General features: G+C 34.0%; 1 protein-coding gene across 3 annotated transcripts in view; it reads right to left on the bottom strand.

The window, feature by feature from the left end:
- The window catches only part of LOC136032165 (triple functional domain protein-like), a 393,821-nt gene that overhangs the window by 48,281 nt on the left and 329,272 nt on the right, over positions 1 to 16,268 (bottom strand). For all 3 annotated transcript variants that reach the window (XM_065712353.1, XM_065712354.1, XM_065712355.1), the window contains exons 34-35: positions 11,697 to 11,831; positions 8,781 to 8,861 (exon numbers count right to left, since the gene is read on the bottom strand). In XM_065712353.1, the coding sequence (XP_065568425.1) occupies positions 8,781 to 8,861; positions 11,697 to 11,831 (216 nt within the window). The remainder of the gene's footprint in view (positions 1 to 8,780; positions 8,862 to 11,696; positions 11,832 to 16,268) is intronic.

Genomic DNA, 16,268 nt, shown 5'->3' with positions numbered 1-16,268 from the left:
CGTTTGTTCTTTTCATTGATCTACTTTTTGCATTTATTTATTATAACGTTACTTAGCATATGAATTATTCACGGTTGAAAAACAGAACAATTAACCGTTTGTCAAGTAATCCAATTTCCTGAATGGAATAAGGGATAAGACAGTGAATTGGCACCCTACAATATCATAAAAAGGGCACAGCTCTGAGTGGTAATTTATGTCTATCCAAGGAAATGAACCTAATAAGGAAAATAGAAAGGAAACAAGGAGTTTATCCAGACAGACATGCGAGAGTCAATACAAATTATCTTGGGACACTCTTTAATAACGAGTAATTTGTTTACAATATAGAATTTATTTTGTGATACAGGTTTACATTTTTCAATCTTTTGTTTGTAGCTTTAGAGGCTTTATTTGCTAAATTCCAGAAAGCTCAAGAGATATTTGGTATGTACGGCTAGGCCGTATTTTAATAAACTCTGCTGCTAGCATGGCACTAGAAAATCCTAGAGAGGTTTTAAAGGCTCATTTTAAAGGAAGTTGCTACATCTACTCGCTTTTGTAATTAAAAAAAAACAAAATGTAAGATAAAATATATTTTTCAACTGTATATCCTTATACAAGGAACATGTATTTAATTACAAATAATATCAAGTAATTTAAATACATATTTAATCATTTATCTCTGTGTTTGAATTCAAATTAACTTTTTCCAATATTCCTAAATACTTCTACCTATCAAACTCAGTTTTCGAGACTGTTCAATGTTTTTTCGGCTTGTATTTTGTATAGCTAGCTTTTTAAGATGTTGATTTAGAAGAAGACCTATAGGAACACTGTACTGGAGGCCAGCTAGATTTGTAGAGTAAGTGTATGCAAAAACCACAAAAGCTCAGTAGCCAAGGTAAAATTTTTAATTGGTCGTCACTGTTAGTATTCAGGCTTTTGAAGTAAGGAAAGCATTTTAAACTTTTTTAACAGAACTGGAATGAGTACTGAGTGTGATAAAATTAAACTGAAAAGCATTATATCTGTGTCATAAAAACCGGAACATCAGGCACTAGAATTAGGTGGAACGAATGTGTAGAGGTTTTTGAGAAGTTATTAAAATCTTAGTCTATGGTTAAAGCTTTTACTTCTTGTCAGGCAAATAATAACATCAGGTTAAAACATACATTCATGTGGAGATGAGACAGGTGATAAGCATAAAAATAATTAACTAAATAACATCTGATGGCAAGTAGACTTGTCAATGTTCCTTCAACATTAAAAACAAGGTTTGAGAAGCAAAATAGCTTTTAATTGAGATGAGAATAATTTGAGGTCTTTTGGATGCAGTGTGCAACAGAATCAATTTAGAAGACTGAGACTAAAGCGTGAATACGCAAACTGTAAATGGATTTAGGCTAAATTTTTTACTGTCTCAATGCATATAGGCCCGAAGAAAAGGTTTTTGGACATCTACTCCCCAACCGCCTAACCGGTTTGCCTTATTTTGAAACAGAAAAATTGAAATATTTAACAAATGGGGAATGAAAAAAAGTACAATTGTTCACATGGGCTCTTTTTCTGTCTAGATATTTTGAATAAAATAAAAGAAATTGTTGCTAAGAATGTGTCCCACTTATATCTTGCTCTGCTGAGGTTTTTTTTCCTTACTTCTTTAGCTGGTCAGTGATGAAACGTAGATTTGTATCCCTCAATAACAACATGTTTCGCTAAAGATCTTGTTTCAATAAAATGTTTGTACACAATTTATTGCTTTGTCAGGTAAGTGCAGGTGTCTGAAAATGTTTCATTTTCAAGCGTGGTCATCCATCAGAGGCTTATGATTTTTTTAAGTAAAAGGAGATCCAGGAGAAAAAAAAAGAAGAAAAAAGCGTATTTTCACAAAAACCCTTGATGGTAGTGAGTCAGAGACGTCAGAAGAGGGTGTAAACCTCCAATTCAACCTGAGGATTGCAGCAGTCGGGATATTGAAGTCATTACAGAACAACCGCTTAGAAAAAGAACTCCGAGTAGATTTCTTTAAGAAAAAGCCAAGTTAACTTTATCAAAGGCAAACTGATGATCTCATAGTGGACTACATAATTGAAGAAATGCGGTCTCTTGTGACTGTGAAGAAAAAAGCTTTCGAAAACCTTGGGCAAGTCTTGGCTCCTTATGCAAAAATTATATGTCGAGACACCCTGTCTACTTGTATAGACAAGTGGTTCCTAGAGATGATGACAATTATGAACAAGAATTTACTGACTAGGATTATGTGCGCATTACAGCAGATATATGGGCTGCAAATAATAGAAGCTACATTGCCGTTACCGCACACTGGTGAAAGGATGAACTTAACCGAGGATCAGCTCCAATCACTCGTTAAAGATTCAGAGGCAGACATGATTATTTCTTCTTGGGCCGATCATTTTAACAAGACTCACAAAGCATATGGTCTCTTGTACACCAAAATTATGACAACTGACAGACAATGGCAGTAATTTTTTGAAAGCTTTCAGGGAATTTGCATATCCAGTCAGTCCCACAGCCACTATGGCTAATAGAAATGATGATAATGGAGATTTTGAAAGCGAAAATGACACCTCCATATTGAAAATTTTCTTCACTTGCAGACACAGAAGTGGGATGAAATAGAATAATTTAGAAGTGAATGCACTGGCGTTATGCGAGCCAAACGCTGAACATTTTGCTAGTAAAAATAGTGGAACAGCCATGTCAAATGTAACGTGTAAAAACATGTACCATGCTTCAATGGGGAAGTGTCAAACACTATGGAATGCGACGACGCAGTACTCAAAAGCCTCTGATAAGTCCAAGACTTAATGTCAAAGCAGCTGATTGTTCCCAATGCAACTCGGTGAAATTCTCGACGCGATGCTGTGAAAAGGATTATCGAAGTGCGGAACCAGATTGGACAGGTTTACACCAAACTAAACCTACCACAGTTGAAAGCGATTGAGCTTGAGTTTCTCACGCAAAGATAACTTAGCCTGTCACAAGGGCACTTGACATACTATAAGGGTACAAGAACTGTTTTCTTGGGACACTGTTGCCCACGTTGATCGCACAGAGAAAGAAAATGATTGACATGAAACAAAAACACTATCAAGCACGCACAAGCTCTTGTGGAAGCGACCTTGGAGGGTTTAGAGAACCGGTTTGCACATACTTTTGCAATGGAGCTAAGTGAACCTACTTTCAAGGAGCTAGCAATAACTAGTGGATGCCACCCTGGCTTCAACGGAAGATGGATACCGGAAGATATTCGTGACGGCATCATTGATGTGATTTATGACGAAATGAAACATGTTTTGCTAGCCAAAGCTGATGATCATTTGACTGATTACGATGCCCAGTACAGCGAAGTGACGTAGATCGATTTTATGATGTTTTTACTTTGGACAATGATGGTGTTGACACGACCACGGTTTCTTCTTTTGGCTGTAACATGAAAATTCAGTTATTGAGGTTCAAAGACGAAAAAAACCGTTCGGTGGAGTCCTAAAAAGAACATCCAGACGTTTCAAGTGTTTTCCAAAAGGTGGAAATGTATGGTACTGCCATATCATTACCAGAACGGTCTTTTCTGTTTGAGGTTCAGTTTTCACTACTAAAAAGAGTCAGCTTGGAGATAAGAGGTTGGAGAAACTTCCGTTGTTAAAAGCAAACTCCAAACTTTGATTATGAGTTTCTTAAGAATTTTCATCATGAACGGTACACTTTGAGAAAAGGGGTTTTGTAACTAGAGTAATTTGTATTTTAAAAATGTGTTTTGCAATTAAATACTAATTATTTCACTGGCAATGTATTTCCAATTACTATTTAATTACTTTGTGGTATGAATAATTTGTATTTGTAGTCAATTACATTTAAAAAATATTTCCCACAACATTGCAAATGACACATGTCTATATTTGACTGGCACACCCGTATTGCTAAACAATCAATATGCTTTTTCTTAGCGACTGTTTTTAATTTCTGATTTGTCACCTTATGACTTAAAACTAAAGAGTAAAACGATAATTATACTAATGCGTAATTTAGATTTAGATATTTCATAGGGTATATGCAATGGAACATGCCTGGTTGTTACTGAATTATGTAACAATGTAACTAAAGCAAAAGTGAAGTTATTTTGATAACAGATTTTTTGCTCCTTTCGGCGGTCCAGTTGATTTAGAACTTTAGATATGAGCTCAACTACGATAAAGAGAAAGAGGGATTTAGTTTAAACAAAGCAGTGCAACAAAAACACAAAAACGTAATGGTAATGTAAAGTAAGGTAATGTAACGCAAGGTAATGTAACAAGTACATTACCCTACAAAGACAAATGTGACATTTATAAGGGATAAAACGATTTTTGGACTCCTTACATAGCGTTGTAACCCTCCCAAAATCTCCGCAAGCAGCTTTTATTTTTTCGATTTATTCATATAAAAAAAAGTATTCGCAATCAATTTAATTATTTAAAACTAAAAAGAATAAAAGCATGTAAGAAGAACTCTTAAAAATGAATTGAAAATTAAAAATCCAGTTTTACGTTGCTGATAAAATGAAAAAATTCTGATTAAAATTCAGCATGTTCAAAAAAGCAAAATGCTTCTAAAATAGTCTATCTACTTTTTTAGTGGTTTAGTTTAGAAGCATTGTGTCTAATAAATATCATCGTTTCATAAACTGGGCTTCAGGTTGGATCTCTAAAATCAAAGCATACTACGTAAAAGGTTTTTTGGTTTTCGGGTGAATCTATTAAACGGTGTAAACAGTCGGTAAATAAGCAAATCGGTTGAACTCCAAAAATACCCTAATGGCCTTGAACTTAAAATGGCAATCTCATGTCATTTCTTTATTTTATTTTACAATGTTTCCCTCTTTAGAATTTGAAAGAATCAGTGGATCTCATTTTTTAATAATAGAAAATCTAAAGTGATTCAGAAATATTTCAAAACTTCAGACGATTTCTTTGTACGTTACTAAGAGAAACACTCAAAACGTCCCAAAAAAAAGTTACATTCTAATAGGTCGTGGTACAAGTCTTCATTAAAATTGCCATTGCCTATAATTTTAAAATTGTTTATAATTTCTTATATGTGCATACAATTAGCCTATTCTTTTACATTTTTCTCGATTTCCTGCACGTAACAAAGTAACATCCCTGACCCCCATTTGAAAGAAATTACTACATACGTGCCAATTTGTTAGTACTGATTTTTTTTACTGCCTCTATTGATACTGAAAGGCCAAAATGGAAACTATTTCACAATTTCCTCTTATCATTTTTAAACAGAAGGAAAATTATTTTGCAGAGAAAATAAATCAAATTTATTTAAAAACTTTCCTTCTTCGAATGTGAAAAATATAAACAACTAAACAATAATATCCTGAGCTAAATTAAAAGACCAAGAAGTTATTTTTTTAACAACATCTGGTCGTTTGTTTTATTTTGATTTAATTGAGAAATTTAAGGACGTTTTTTGGAGGGTAAAAGCAATTTTATGCTGTTATGAGCGCTTACACAACCAATATGGTATCATATTTTCTATTTATTTTGTACCTTGGCGTGAAAAATACCTGGGATTTGGATTTTTTTTTTCTTTTTTCAAGAACATTTTATCTCAATCGGCTGTTAGGATAGTCCGTTGTAGAATATTATTTCAAAGGTTTCTACTGGCCAGCAACAGTGTAAGAGGTAATTAACCGGCACAACATTCGGATCAACCAATGGATCTTTAGTTCAGATGAACCAAATGTATCGATGGATCGATGACAAATATAGACAAGGTTTCAAATGATTTTCCAAACTTACTAAGATCAGTCAATAAATATATCTTTAATACTGGACTGATAACTATGTGGAAAGACAAATTTATAAAAGCAAAAAAAAAGATAAAGAGAGGAAGGAAAAGCAAGAGAAGAAACAGGACAGTATTACCATATAGGCTGCAAACTACAGGTATCCAAGCATATAGAGCACCAATGGAGTTTTTTTTTTTTTTTTTTTTTTTTTTTTTTTTTTTTTTTTTTTTTTTTTTTTTTTTTTTGTACAGAGAAAGCTGGGTTTTACGACTGTGAAATACGTTCAACAATAAATGATATATTGAAATTGAAAAAGAAGGCTGTTTACTTCAAATATATAGTTTAAACATAAATCCAATGTGTTGCTCCACATGCTTAATATTCAAGGTGCTTTTTCTGACGTTTCATTTTCACATAAATAACTTTTGGTCTGTGTTACAATAATTTAGTTAAAGGGCCTTTAATTTACGTAAAGCTTTCTGTTTTACGTTTTTTTTTTTTTTTTTTTTTTTTTTTTTTTTTTTTTTTTTTTTTTTTTTTTTTTTTTTTTTTTTTTTTTTTTTTTTTTTTGTCACGCAGCTGTTTGAGAAAAATTGGGAGACAAAGTCAGCACAGCTTAAGGAATATAGCTCCTTATATGGTGAAGTGAAAATATGAGACAGTAGCGTTACATCTACAAAATGGTTACCGCCCCCCCCCCCCCCCAAAAAAAAAGCTGTAAAAATTCCACATAAAGAAAGTACAACAAATTTGCCCTAATGCTTGAAAAGTATAATATACTTCAGAATAAAAGATACCAAGAGCAAAAACTTCAGTTCTTATATCTCATCTTTAAGGTCGTATCGTGTTTTCACGATAGTTGTAGTTTGACATAGAGTGAACAGCGGCGGTTCTAAGCAACTGGAAAAGATTTTCATGTGTATTTATATGCCGTAAAGTAAAAATATGCCTCTTCTAGCTTATTTACTGAGCTTAATGTTAGTAAAACTCAAGTTGTGATTATCCCATGTTAAGATAAATGAAATGTGCGTTTTGCATACTGCAGTAACAGGATATCTCAGTCGGGGGTAGAAAGGGGGTCACTGCTCGCTAGAGCAGCTGCTTTGCATGGTTTAATCCGGCTTTGCATAGAAAAGAAATTCAAAATGACAAAATACGAAGAAGAGTCATAACAAAGGAAAAAGGAGAAAATGAAAATAGAAAGCAAAAGGAACATGAAGTAGGAACCAAATAAACTAATAGGTTTTCACAGGATAAAAACATGCCTCATGATAGAATTCTTCCACATTCCATGCAAACTCTCAGCCTCTGACGCTGCGTGTAGAAGGAATAATAATGAATTAAATCATGAAGTAAGAATAAAAAAAACTTTGGTATTATATCTAAATTAGTCGAAAAACATGTTTGTAAAAGATACTTAGTCTTTAGGAAACCCTAAAACGAGCCAGGCAATCGTGATACCGATGCATCATGAGGTGCAGCCATACTTCTCCCCAGGCTTTCAACAAATAATAGAAGAGCCTTGAAAGCCCATTTTCAGACAAGGAATAGGACTATCTAGGTCAAAAATATATGTAGTAGGTATACGTCCATAAAAAACTATATGCCCCTTTCGGGGTCCCCAAGGCGAAAGGACACACTGGGATATTTTCATAGTTATGCAGGAGAGGAAAAAAGTAATATTCGTGTTTTTTGCAAAAAGATTTATCTCAAGAGGAGAAGTTAGAAAAACCTGTAGATTGTTTCTTGGTGTCTCCCTCGCCCCTCTTTTTACCGGCAGAAATTTGACAACAAAGTTTCAAGGCTGCTAATATTTTTACAGGGAAGGGTTAAGGTTTTGATATTAAGGTTATTTTTCTCTCCCTCAGCACATATGTTGCACATTATACATATGTATTCCACCAAATGAAGAGATGTCAGGGATTGAATCCTCCCTCTATATCTATTTGAAGAATCACACATGGTAATTTTGAATATTTCGCCTCAAAACTGCCTCTTGTTCTAGGATGTAGATACCCCCCCCCCTAAACAGAGATCCAGAAGTCCCTCTACTACTTACTGGTGCACAACTATGCAGTACTTGCATAATCGTTAGTATTTAAAATAAACAGTACACAGTAACCGTTAGTTTATTAATAACAACACATCTGTTTAGGACCAAAATTGCCGCTAAGCGAAAACTGGAATGCAATATAATTACATTTCCAGAATTCAAAAGTGATATTAGATTTGCAAACTTAATTTATCAGAGTTTTCGCTCGGCAGTGTTTGGATTCCATTCGAGCCAAATTATTGTTTTGCGGCACAAAATGGCAGAATCCGACATATTGCTGCGGCACAATTTCTTTTGTTTACATAGAGTCCAGAGCTAGATCTAAGGGATGCTATTTGGGCAAGCGCCCCGGACAGCACGCCCGGGGGGTGGCGAAACAAGCTTAAATTGTAATATTTTTGGGCAAAAATTGTAATATTTGCAGTATTGATGGTGCGGCAGGGGGCGGCAAAGTCTACATTTGCCCCCCCCCCCTGAGAAAAAACTAAACTCTGGATCTGAAAGAGTGTATAATAGCTTCAATTATTATTCAAGTACGCCCTTACTGATGAGTAAAATCACAGATTTGACATGATGAAAGCTGAAAAAAAAATCATTCAAGAGTTATTGGACATGTTGAATGTTCGTGGTGTAATTTTCATTACAATCATACCTTTTTTAAGAACGTTTCCCCCTTTCCCCAAAATCATTAAGATTTTTTTATACTTACTAAATTTTAATGGGTAAATTTAAAATCAATCTATTCTAAAGATATGTAATCAGAGTAAAAAGCAGATGCTCTTGATGTATTCATTCTTACCAAAATTCCGTTTGTAGAGTTGCTATGTACTTATAATTCATTTCAATGAAGATTTGAAAACTCAGTTGGTGCCTAGTTTCAACTAACAATTTTAGTTCATAGCAAGCCCGTTTAAAAATCTCCAAATTACCAAATTAGCTCACCTTTTCACTGGGCGGAATAGTGGGTTGGTTCGTCGATAGTCTTTGATCACTAAGAACTTGCATTGGTGGAGGAAGTTCAACCTAGAAAGAAAATCCAGTCACGAAAGAACGGAAAATGTTTTTTATGAATAATTTTATTTTCAACGTGAATTTCTTTAAAATTAAAAATTATTATTTATTATTAAATTATTATCAAAATCACTAATATAATTTTTTATTTTATCATATTAATTTTATCATATAATATCAATTATCAAGAAAAGAGAAATCACCAATGCTACAGCACAAACACAAAAAAAAAAAAGAGACAGAAGGAGAAAAGGAAGACTGTTTTCCTAAATTAGTGATTAATATAGACCAGCACTTGAATGAGGCCTTAACCCTACTCATCCATACAATCACATAGGTCAAACAGCATAGCCACACACAATCAACCATAAAGAATAATCCATGGATAGGCAGTCATGTCGTCAATAAGTATAAGTCGTCATTTACCGAACAATAGAAAAAATAATATAGACAAATAATTCAGAGGCAACACCCAACATAAGGGCTCATCAGGAGAATACACTGGCCTATATAGGGTTTCGCCTATTCTGTATTATAATACGTTAATATTATATTGCATTATGCTTTATTATTAATACTGTTATTTATTACTAATAATCTTTATTATTAATAATTTTTTATCATAATAATATTTTTCATTACTAATAATTAGTTTAACTTTTTTAATCCTCTTTGTAATTTCTGTATCTTTAGATCTTGATTTTTCGTTTAATTTTACTTACTCTACGATATAAAAATTTAATAATACATTAGTTTTATATTAACCCTACGAAAATAATGATCAGTAATAAGACTGTTTAAATTTTAGTTACTAATTATTTTAAAATATGATTCCAGATGCTTTGAGCAGCTTCTTGACAACGTTTTCCTCATAAAAATGCTGCTTAAAAATTAATCTAAAAAACCTTTTCCAAAAATCAGTTTTTCAAAGAAGTAAAAAGCTACGTTAAAACCTCAAACGAGTAGATATAAAGTTATATGAAAATTCATGCTTAAAACGAACAGATATCACTTTTATGAATAAACGAAACCCAAAACGAACGAAAATTAAAATGAGTAATTAGACAAAATATAAAGATAGTAGACCATACACATAACACACATTGCTATGGATAAATCGAACAGAAATAAAAATGAACAATCCAGTTAAGCTTCAAAGAAACAGCGACAGCAATTTCAAGAGGGCAGGGGGAATTACTCCCTCCCTATCCTCTCAGAGGTTTTTACCCTTCCCCTTACATTTTGAAAAATACATTTTTACGCAATTTTCATTAAAAATGTTTCATTGAAAAAATCGATAAAATTACATCCTTAGATTTTAACAAACTAACTTGTTCTAAACAACTTGATTTCTGTGAATTGAGATCCCTGAAAAGGACAGACATTAAAAAAAGAAAAAGTAGGGCTATAGCCATCTAAGCTTTTCATAGGTAGGAGTTTATTTTTCTACAAACGTATTAAAGAATATTTTGGTGAAGAATATTATTTTAATTTAAAACTACAAATTCATTATATTAGAATTCAGAAGCATATTAGGATAGACAGGCAGATGGACACTTGATTAAACGCTACCAGAAGGGTGAAAATATAATTGAAGCAAAAGAAGATATAGGACGGAATTAAAAAAAAAAAAAAAAAACAACGCGAGTTGCTACCGCTCAAGTGAGAGACAAGTCTAAAAATAATGGAATTTGGAATGCATTTCCACAATTATGGCAGCGCTTCAGAATAATTTCTCTGCCTTGAAACTTTGTTTAGCTGTCATTACTTTGTTCAGGGGTTAAACGTTAGGGGTTAACAAAACGCTTTAGTTAAACAATAAAATGAATAAGAAGAGAACTGTGATTTTTTTTTTTAACTTATTCATCCAATAGCTTGTAGGCTAAAATAGCTTTGTAATTTTTTTTTCAAATAATAAAATTATAATCAAAACCAAAGTTGCAATTATTTAGAATGTGTATGCATTTTTGAAGGACGCCCTATACAAGGTGTGATAAAAGTATCAAGACATGTGGCGTTACTGAATTGTGCAAAATAGATAAAAACTGAACAAAAATTATTGTGAAATTGGAATTTGTGAATGCGCAGTATTTGAAATCCTTTGTCCGAAGGCCATTGGTTCGAATCCTAGCGTATCCAATATTTGGTTTGAGACGGGGGTTAGTGGCATGACTCTTTAAGCTTGGCCTGATGTGAACCAGGATAATAGGTACCTACCCAGGTAATGAGTACCTAGAGAAATTTAGGGATGTATGCAGAAAGAGCAGCCCTTCTGCAGTCTATGCCTTTTTACGGGCTCGTCCAAGCCGAGTGGATTGGTGCGCTGAATTTAGGATCCTTTGTTCGAGAGGGTGAGGGTTCGAATCATAGCGTACCCAATTATTTGGCCTGGGACGGGGGTCAGTGGCGTGACTCCGTGAGCTCAGCCAGAGCCGACCCAGCTATAAATGGGTACCTGGAGAAATCTGGGGAAGGTAAATAGGAAGGGTGTGCAAAAGCACAGGATGGTTGGCCCCCAGCCCCCCATTGCACTTCCTGGATAATGAGCCAAGAAACGGAGATCAGCACCGCATATATATATATATATATATATATATATATATATATATATATATATATATATATATATATATATATATATATATATAACGCACACAAAAAACACACAAAAAAACAATAAGCTTCTAAAGAAAGTTATCTAACTCTGATTGCTCAAATTGAACATCTTTCGATGTGTTTCACTTTGACACTTAACCTTCGATAACAGTTTAAGCGCCTGACAACTGGTAAATCCAAGTCCGTTAAATCATCATGCTAGTATTAGCACTTCATTACTACTAAGATTACCTCTTCGTCATCCAAGTCTTGCTGGTGAGTAAATTCATGGTGTTTTGGAGTAGGAGACGATGGAATTTTAAGTGACCTCTCACTGCTATCGCCGCTGTACCGTTGGCCCATCTCGTTCTGGACGACCGCTGGGACCTATAAAAATAAAATAAAAAGAGGATTGACAAAATATTAACTGGAAGAGACTATAACAAAATATAGCAAATATAACAAGATACTGATAAAAATATTAGAAGTAAGAAAACCAATAAATATAAGCGGTACAATGCCAAAGCAATAGAGGATAAGAAAAGGACATATATTTTTAGTTTGATATATATCTAGATCTATGAGCCTTGCTTCATATTAAAGATACAGAATGAAAACAATACAGCAATGATCACCAGAAACAAACAACACAAATAAACAGAGAAAAAAAAGGAAATCCATCACACAAAATCAAAATTGTAATGTCTAGACGCAGTTCCTATATTGGAATTTACTCCAATTCAGTTCCGTCCCATTCAAAATTCTCATTTGGCAATGCTTGAGATTTAAAATCTCTTTTTTTATGATATAACTTTTTTATGATATAATTTTTTTTTACTCATTAGTTCTCCATGAAAAATATATCTCGGGCACATTTTCCTAATTATTTCAAATCCGGAAGAACGTATACAATTATTGACCTGGATACCACATTGTAAGCTCTCGGGATGCACCGTGACATGGTGATTTTTCTTCTCGTTTAGTACCCTTTTTAATTTTATGAAACTGTCTTCTTGGAACTTAATTTCTCAGCTCGTTGTTTTTCTTGATTTCGAGCAAGCTTTTGACTTGATATGGTAGGAAGGGGTCTAGGCGTTTGCAACCTCCGGATAATCCCCCATATTCCTTATGGATAATTTTGGATGTCCATTAGAAGGGAAATTGAAAGTTCCACTGACCTGAGGCAATCCTATAGCGCTGTCTATAGCAAAGATCATTCACCAAAAGGCAATGTACGCACGCTACTAACAATGCTACTAACATTGCTACTACTGCTACTACTACAACTATAGCGTTGCCCCCCACCCCCCAAAAAAATGTCTGATTAATACAAAAATAACGATGCAAAAAAATCTTACAAAAAAATAACATTCAAGAGTTCAGAGACAGTGGAAGCACTGAACAGAACGAAACTGTTGAGCCAATAGTAATAAAAGAGAGAGGTGACACCGAACTCTCAGCTGCCATTCTTGGGAGAATTTAAAAGTTTATAAGTGGCCACAGAATTCCCATGTTATTTAAAAATCACCTTTCTGTGAATAAGCAGCACGGCGGACTGCATCTGGCACTTTGACGATAAATCACACCAGTCTAGTTTTTTTTTAGAAAAAAATCATCCAGATAAATTTTTACGCCCCCTGTCATTACGCATCCCTAGACCCGAGCCTAGTGGGCCTATTGGTAAAAATCCAGGCTTGAATACTTCGTCCATCTAGTCCCTCTCCAAACTCCGAAACATACTTACTTAAAATTAATAAGGGAAACACTTTCCTTGGATAGCTCCAGCTTCAAGGGCCTACAGTGAGTCCGGAAAAGCAGGTAGCTGTCAGGGTCTTTAAAGGTCCGACTCTTTAATTCTCTAAGAATCTCCATCACCCTAGAGTCTAGTGAAACCTGATTAATATAGTCTGTAAAGGCTGCTTAGGGGGTATTACCAGCTTTGAACCCCTCCTCCAAGCAAAATGTCCCATTAGTACAAAAATAAAAACAATAATAAAAGCCTTGTAGAGAAAAGCCTCGACAAAAATCATGGATACAACACTTCCTCCAATGTTTGCCTGGAAACGGTGATGGCAAGGTCACCAGTAGTATGCTAAATACGGGTCCGGAAGGAACACCCTTATTTGGCTCTGAAGATTACTAAAGAAGGAAAGATACTACAGAAGGAACACCCTTATTTGGGCACTAAAACTCGCCTATACAACAGACTCTAAGCCTGACGGTTGTCCTGCTTAAATGTCAGATGAAACTACAGAGGGTGCATCTCTTTTGCATACTTCCATGATAATCTCATTTGCATATAGCAATAAGGCCCTAGCAACCAGCCATAGCAGCCAGATTAAATATAAGGCTGTACTTTCAACGTAAATCATTTTGGCGAGGAAATAGAATTCAGAGAGAAAACAGTTTGAATATACTCTTTATTATTATGTTTTTATTTGACAATACACATTAGCAAAAATAAGTTGTTTATTTATACTATTAGAAGTTTATAGGGAAGCTGGTAACAGCAGCAAAGACACAAAGACAAGAGTACCAAACGTAGCAGTAGAAATTACAAGAGGATCTCGACTATGCCTTAATTGGGATGATATATATGCATAATTTGTGATATCATTGAGCAAATTAAAATTGGAGGAGCAGTTGTGTTTGCAGCAAAATGTGATATAGTGAATGGACATCGACTTCAAGCTGCTTTAAATTTAATAGTGAAATATATTGAGGACAATAAGTTGAATCAGTAAGTGAAAAATTAGTTATATATTGTTGCAATTATGTAATAAAAATCTTTCTAAATCGAAAACGTTTTTCTTATTAGATATTTTTAGTAGGTTACCGTTCCTCTATGAATATCCTTGAAGTAGAAAGCATCTTAGTTAGTCTTTAGTCAACTGTGAGTGTTAGAATTTAAAAATGAATGGATTTAAGAAACAAAAAAATCATGCAGAATCTTGTGATTTTTGAAAGATGTTTATTCTAGATGATGATTTTCTAAAGTTATCTCTTCAAAGGAAAATATTTTCTCAAGCAATGCTTGATGATATAATGAGAAATTATTCTCCGCCTTTTGACTATTGTCTGAAACTTATAAGTAGTGGCCCAAACACATTTGCTCAATTTATTTACCTATTAATTGAAGCGAAACGAAAGGATATTGTGGATTTGCTTTTGAACACTTCCTAAGAAATTCAATGACGATTCAAGACTAATTAAATGATATTTTCATGAAAACAATAAATAAATCAACAATTTAGAAGATTCTGTCCAAACGAATTTTGTGATGTCACTCGATTACTCCTCTCTCTCTAGAACTAGAAAATAACACTATCTTTATAGATGGTAAGTCAATTTCATTTTGAGGATGAAAGTGTCAACATTGAAAAAAAATGTTTTGTACATGTCCACTATGCATGGATACACTGGGCAGTTGGTCTTCATGTGAGAGTTGCATAATAGTTGACGAGTATGATGGAAAGTGTAGATTATGCAACCCGTGTAAATTGCATAGATGATATGCAGCATAAATTAAAGATTATAATTCATGTCTTGAAGAGATTTGTGACTTTCACACTAGAGTATTCCTATGCTCATATTATCACTATGATAAATGTGATCAGTGGGAGAATACCTATCCTGGTATGACTGGAAAGAAACCGAAACGAGATTTTAGTTTATTTCAAAAAGACTGGTATCGTCGTGGTTTTAAACTGTTTTGGGAGGAAGAATCAGGTCTACGCTTCAGCTGTTGGAATAACAAGATAATGAATTTTGTGATGTCACTCGATTACTCCTCTCTCTCTAGAACTAGAAAATAACACTCTCTTTATAGATGGTAAGTCAGTTTCATTTTGAGGGTGAAAGTGTCAACATTGAAAAAAATGTTTTGTACATGTCCACTATGCATGGATACACTGGGCAGTTGGTCTTCATGTGAGAGTTGTATAATAGTTGACGAGTATGATGGAAAGTGTAGATTATGCAACCCGTGTAAATTGCATAGATGATATGCAGTACAAATTAAAGATTATAATTTATGTCTTGAAAATATTTGTGACTTTCACACTAGAGTATTCCTATGCTCATATTATCACTATGATAAATGTGACCAGTGGGAGAATACCTATTTTGGTATGATTGGAAAGAAACCGAAACGAGATTTTAGTTTAATTCTTATTTTAGTTTAATTAAGAGACTGGTATCGTCGTGGTTTTAAACTGTTTTGGAAGGAAGAATCAGGTCTACGCTTCAGCTGTTGGAATAACAAGAGAATGTGTTGGAAAACGTCATCGTTGTGAAGACAATAGCTACTATGATTATAAGCCTACTGATTTTCATTTGGCTGTTGCAAAAAGTGATTTTCCATTTGAAAACACTGTATGTGATATTGCTTCAATGAACTAAATTGAAACACGTGAGTCTTACAATATGAACGAAAATAGTATCATTGACTTCACAAAGATACAATAAGAGTGAAGTTACATTGTACTGTAGAAAATGTGACTCTGACTTAGCAAATCAAGATCAATATACGGGGTTCAGGTGGATTCAGACGATCCATCACCATTAGTTGTCCTCAGACGAGGACTGTCTACATAAATATTGAGAAATTCATTATTTGGGAAAGCATAGACACGACATTGGAAAAGGACATATAATAATGTATAAAAACCACAGCTTTTAGTCCTTAAATCCAGCACTCTCTCAGGTTTTGAATAAAAGTTTTCCCACTGCTTTCAATAAAATGGTTGATACGCAGAGTGTAGAATACATATGGTAGGCCAACAGAATCCAAAATTCTACATTCTTCGCTGTTTGAAAGATGCA

Source organism: Artemia franciscana, chromosome 10, assembly GCF_032884065.1.
Source record: "Artemia franciscana chromosome 10, ASM3288406v1, whole genome shotgun sequence".
Taxonomy (NCBI): Eukaryota; Metazoa; Arthropoda; class Branchiopoda; order Anostraca; family Artemiidae; genus Artemia; species Artemia franciscana.
Note: the sequence above shows the minus strand (reverse complement) of the source record. Positions and strands in the feature narration are given on the sequence as shown.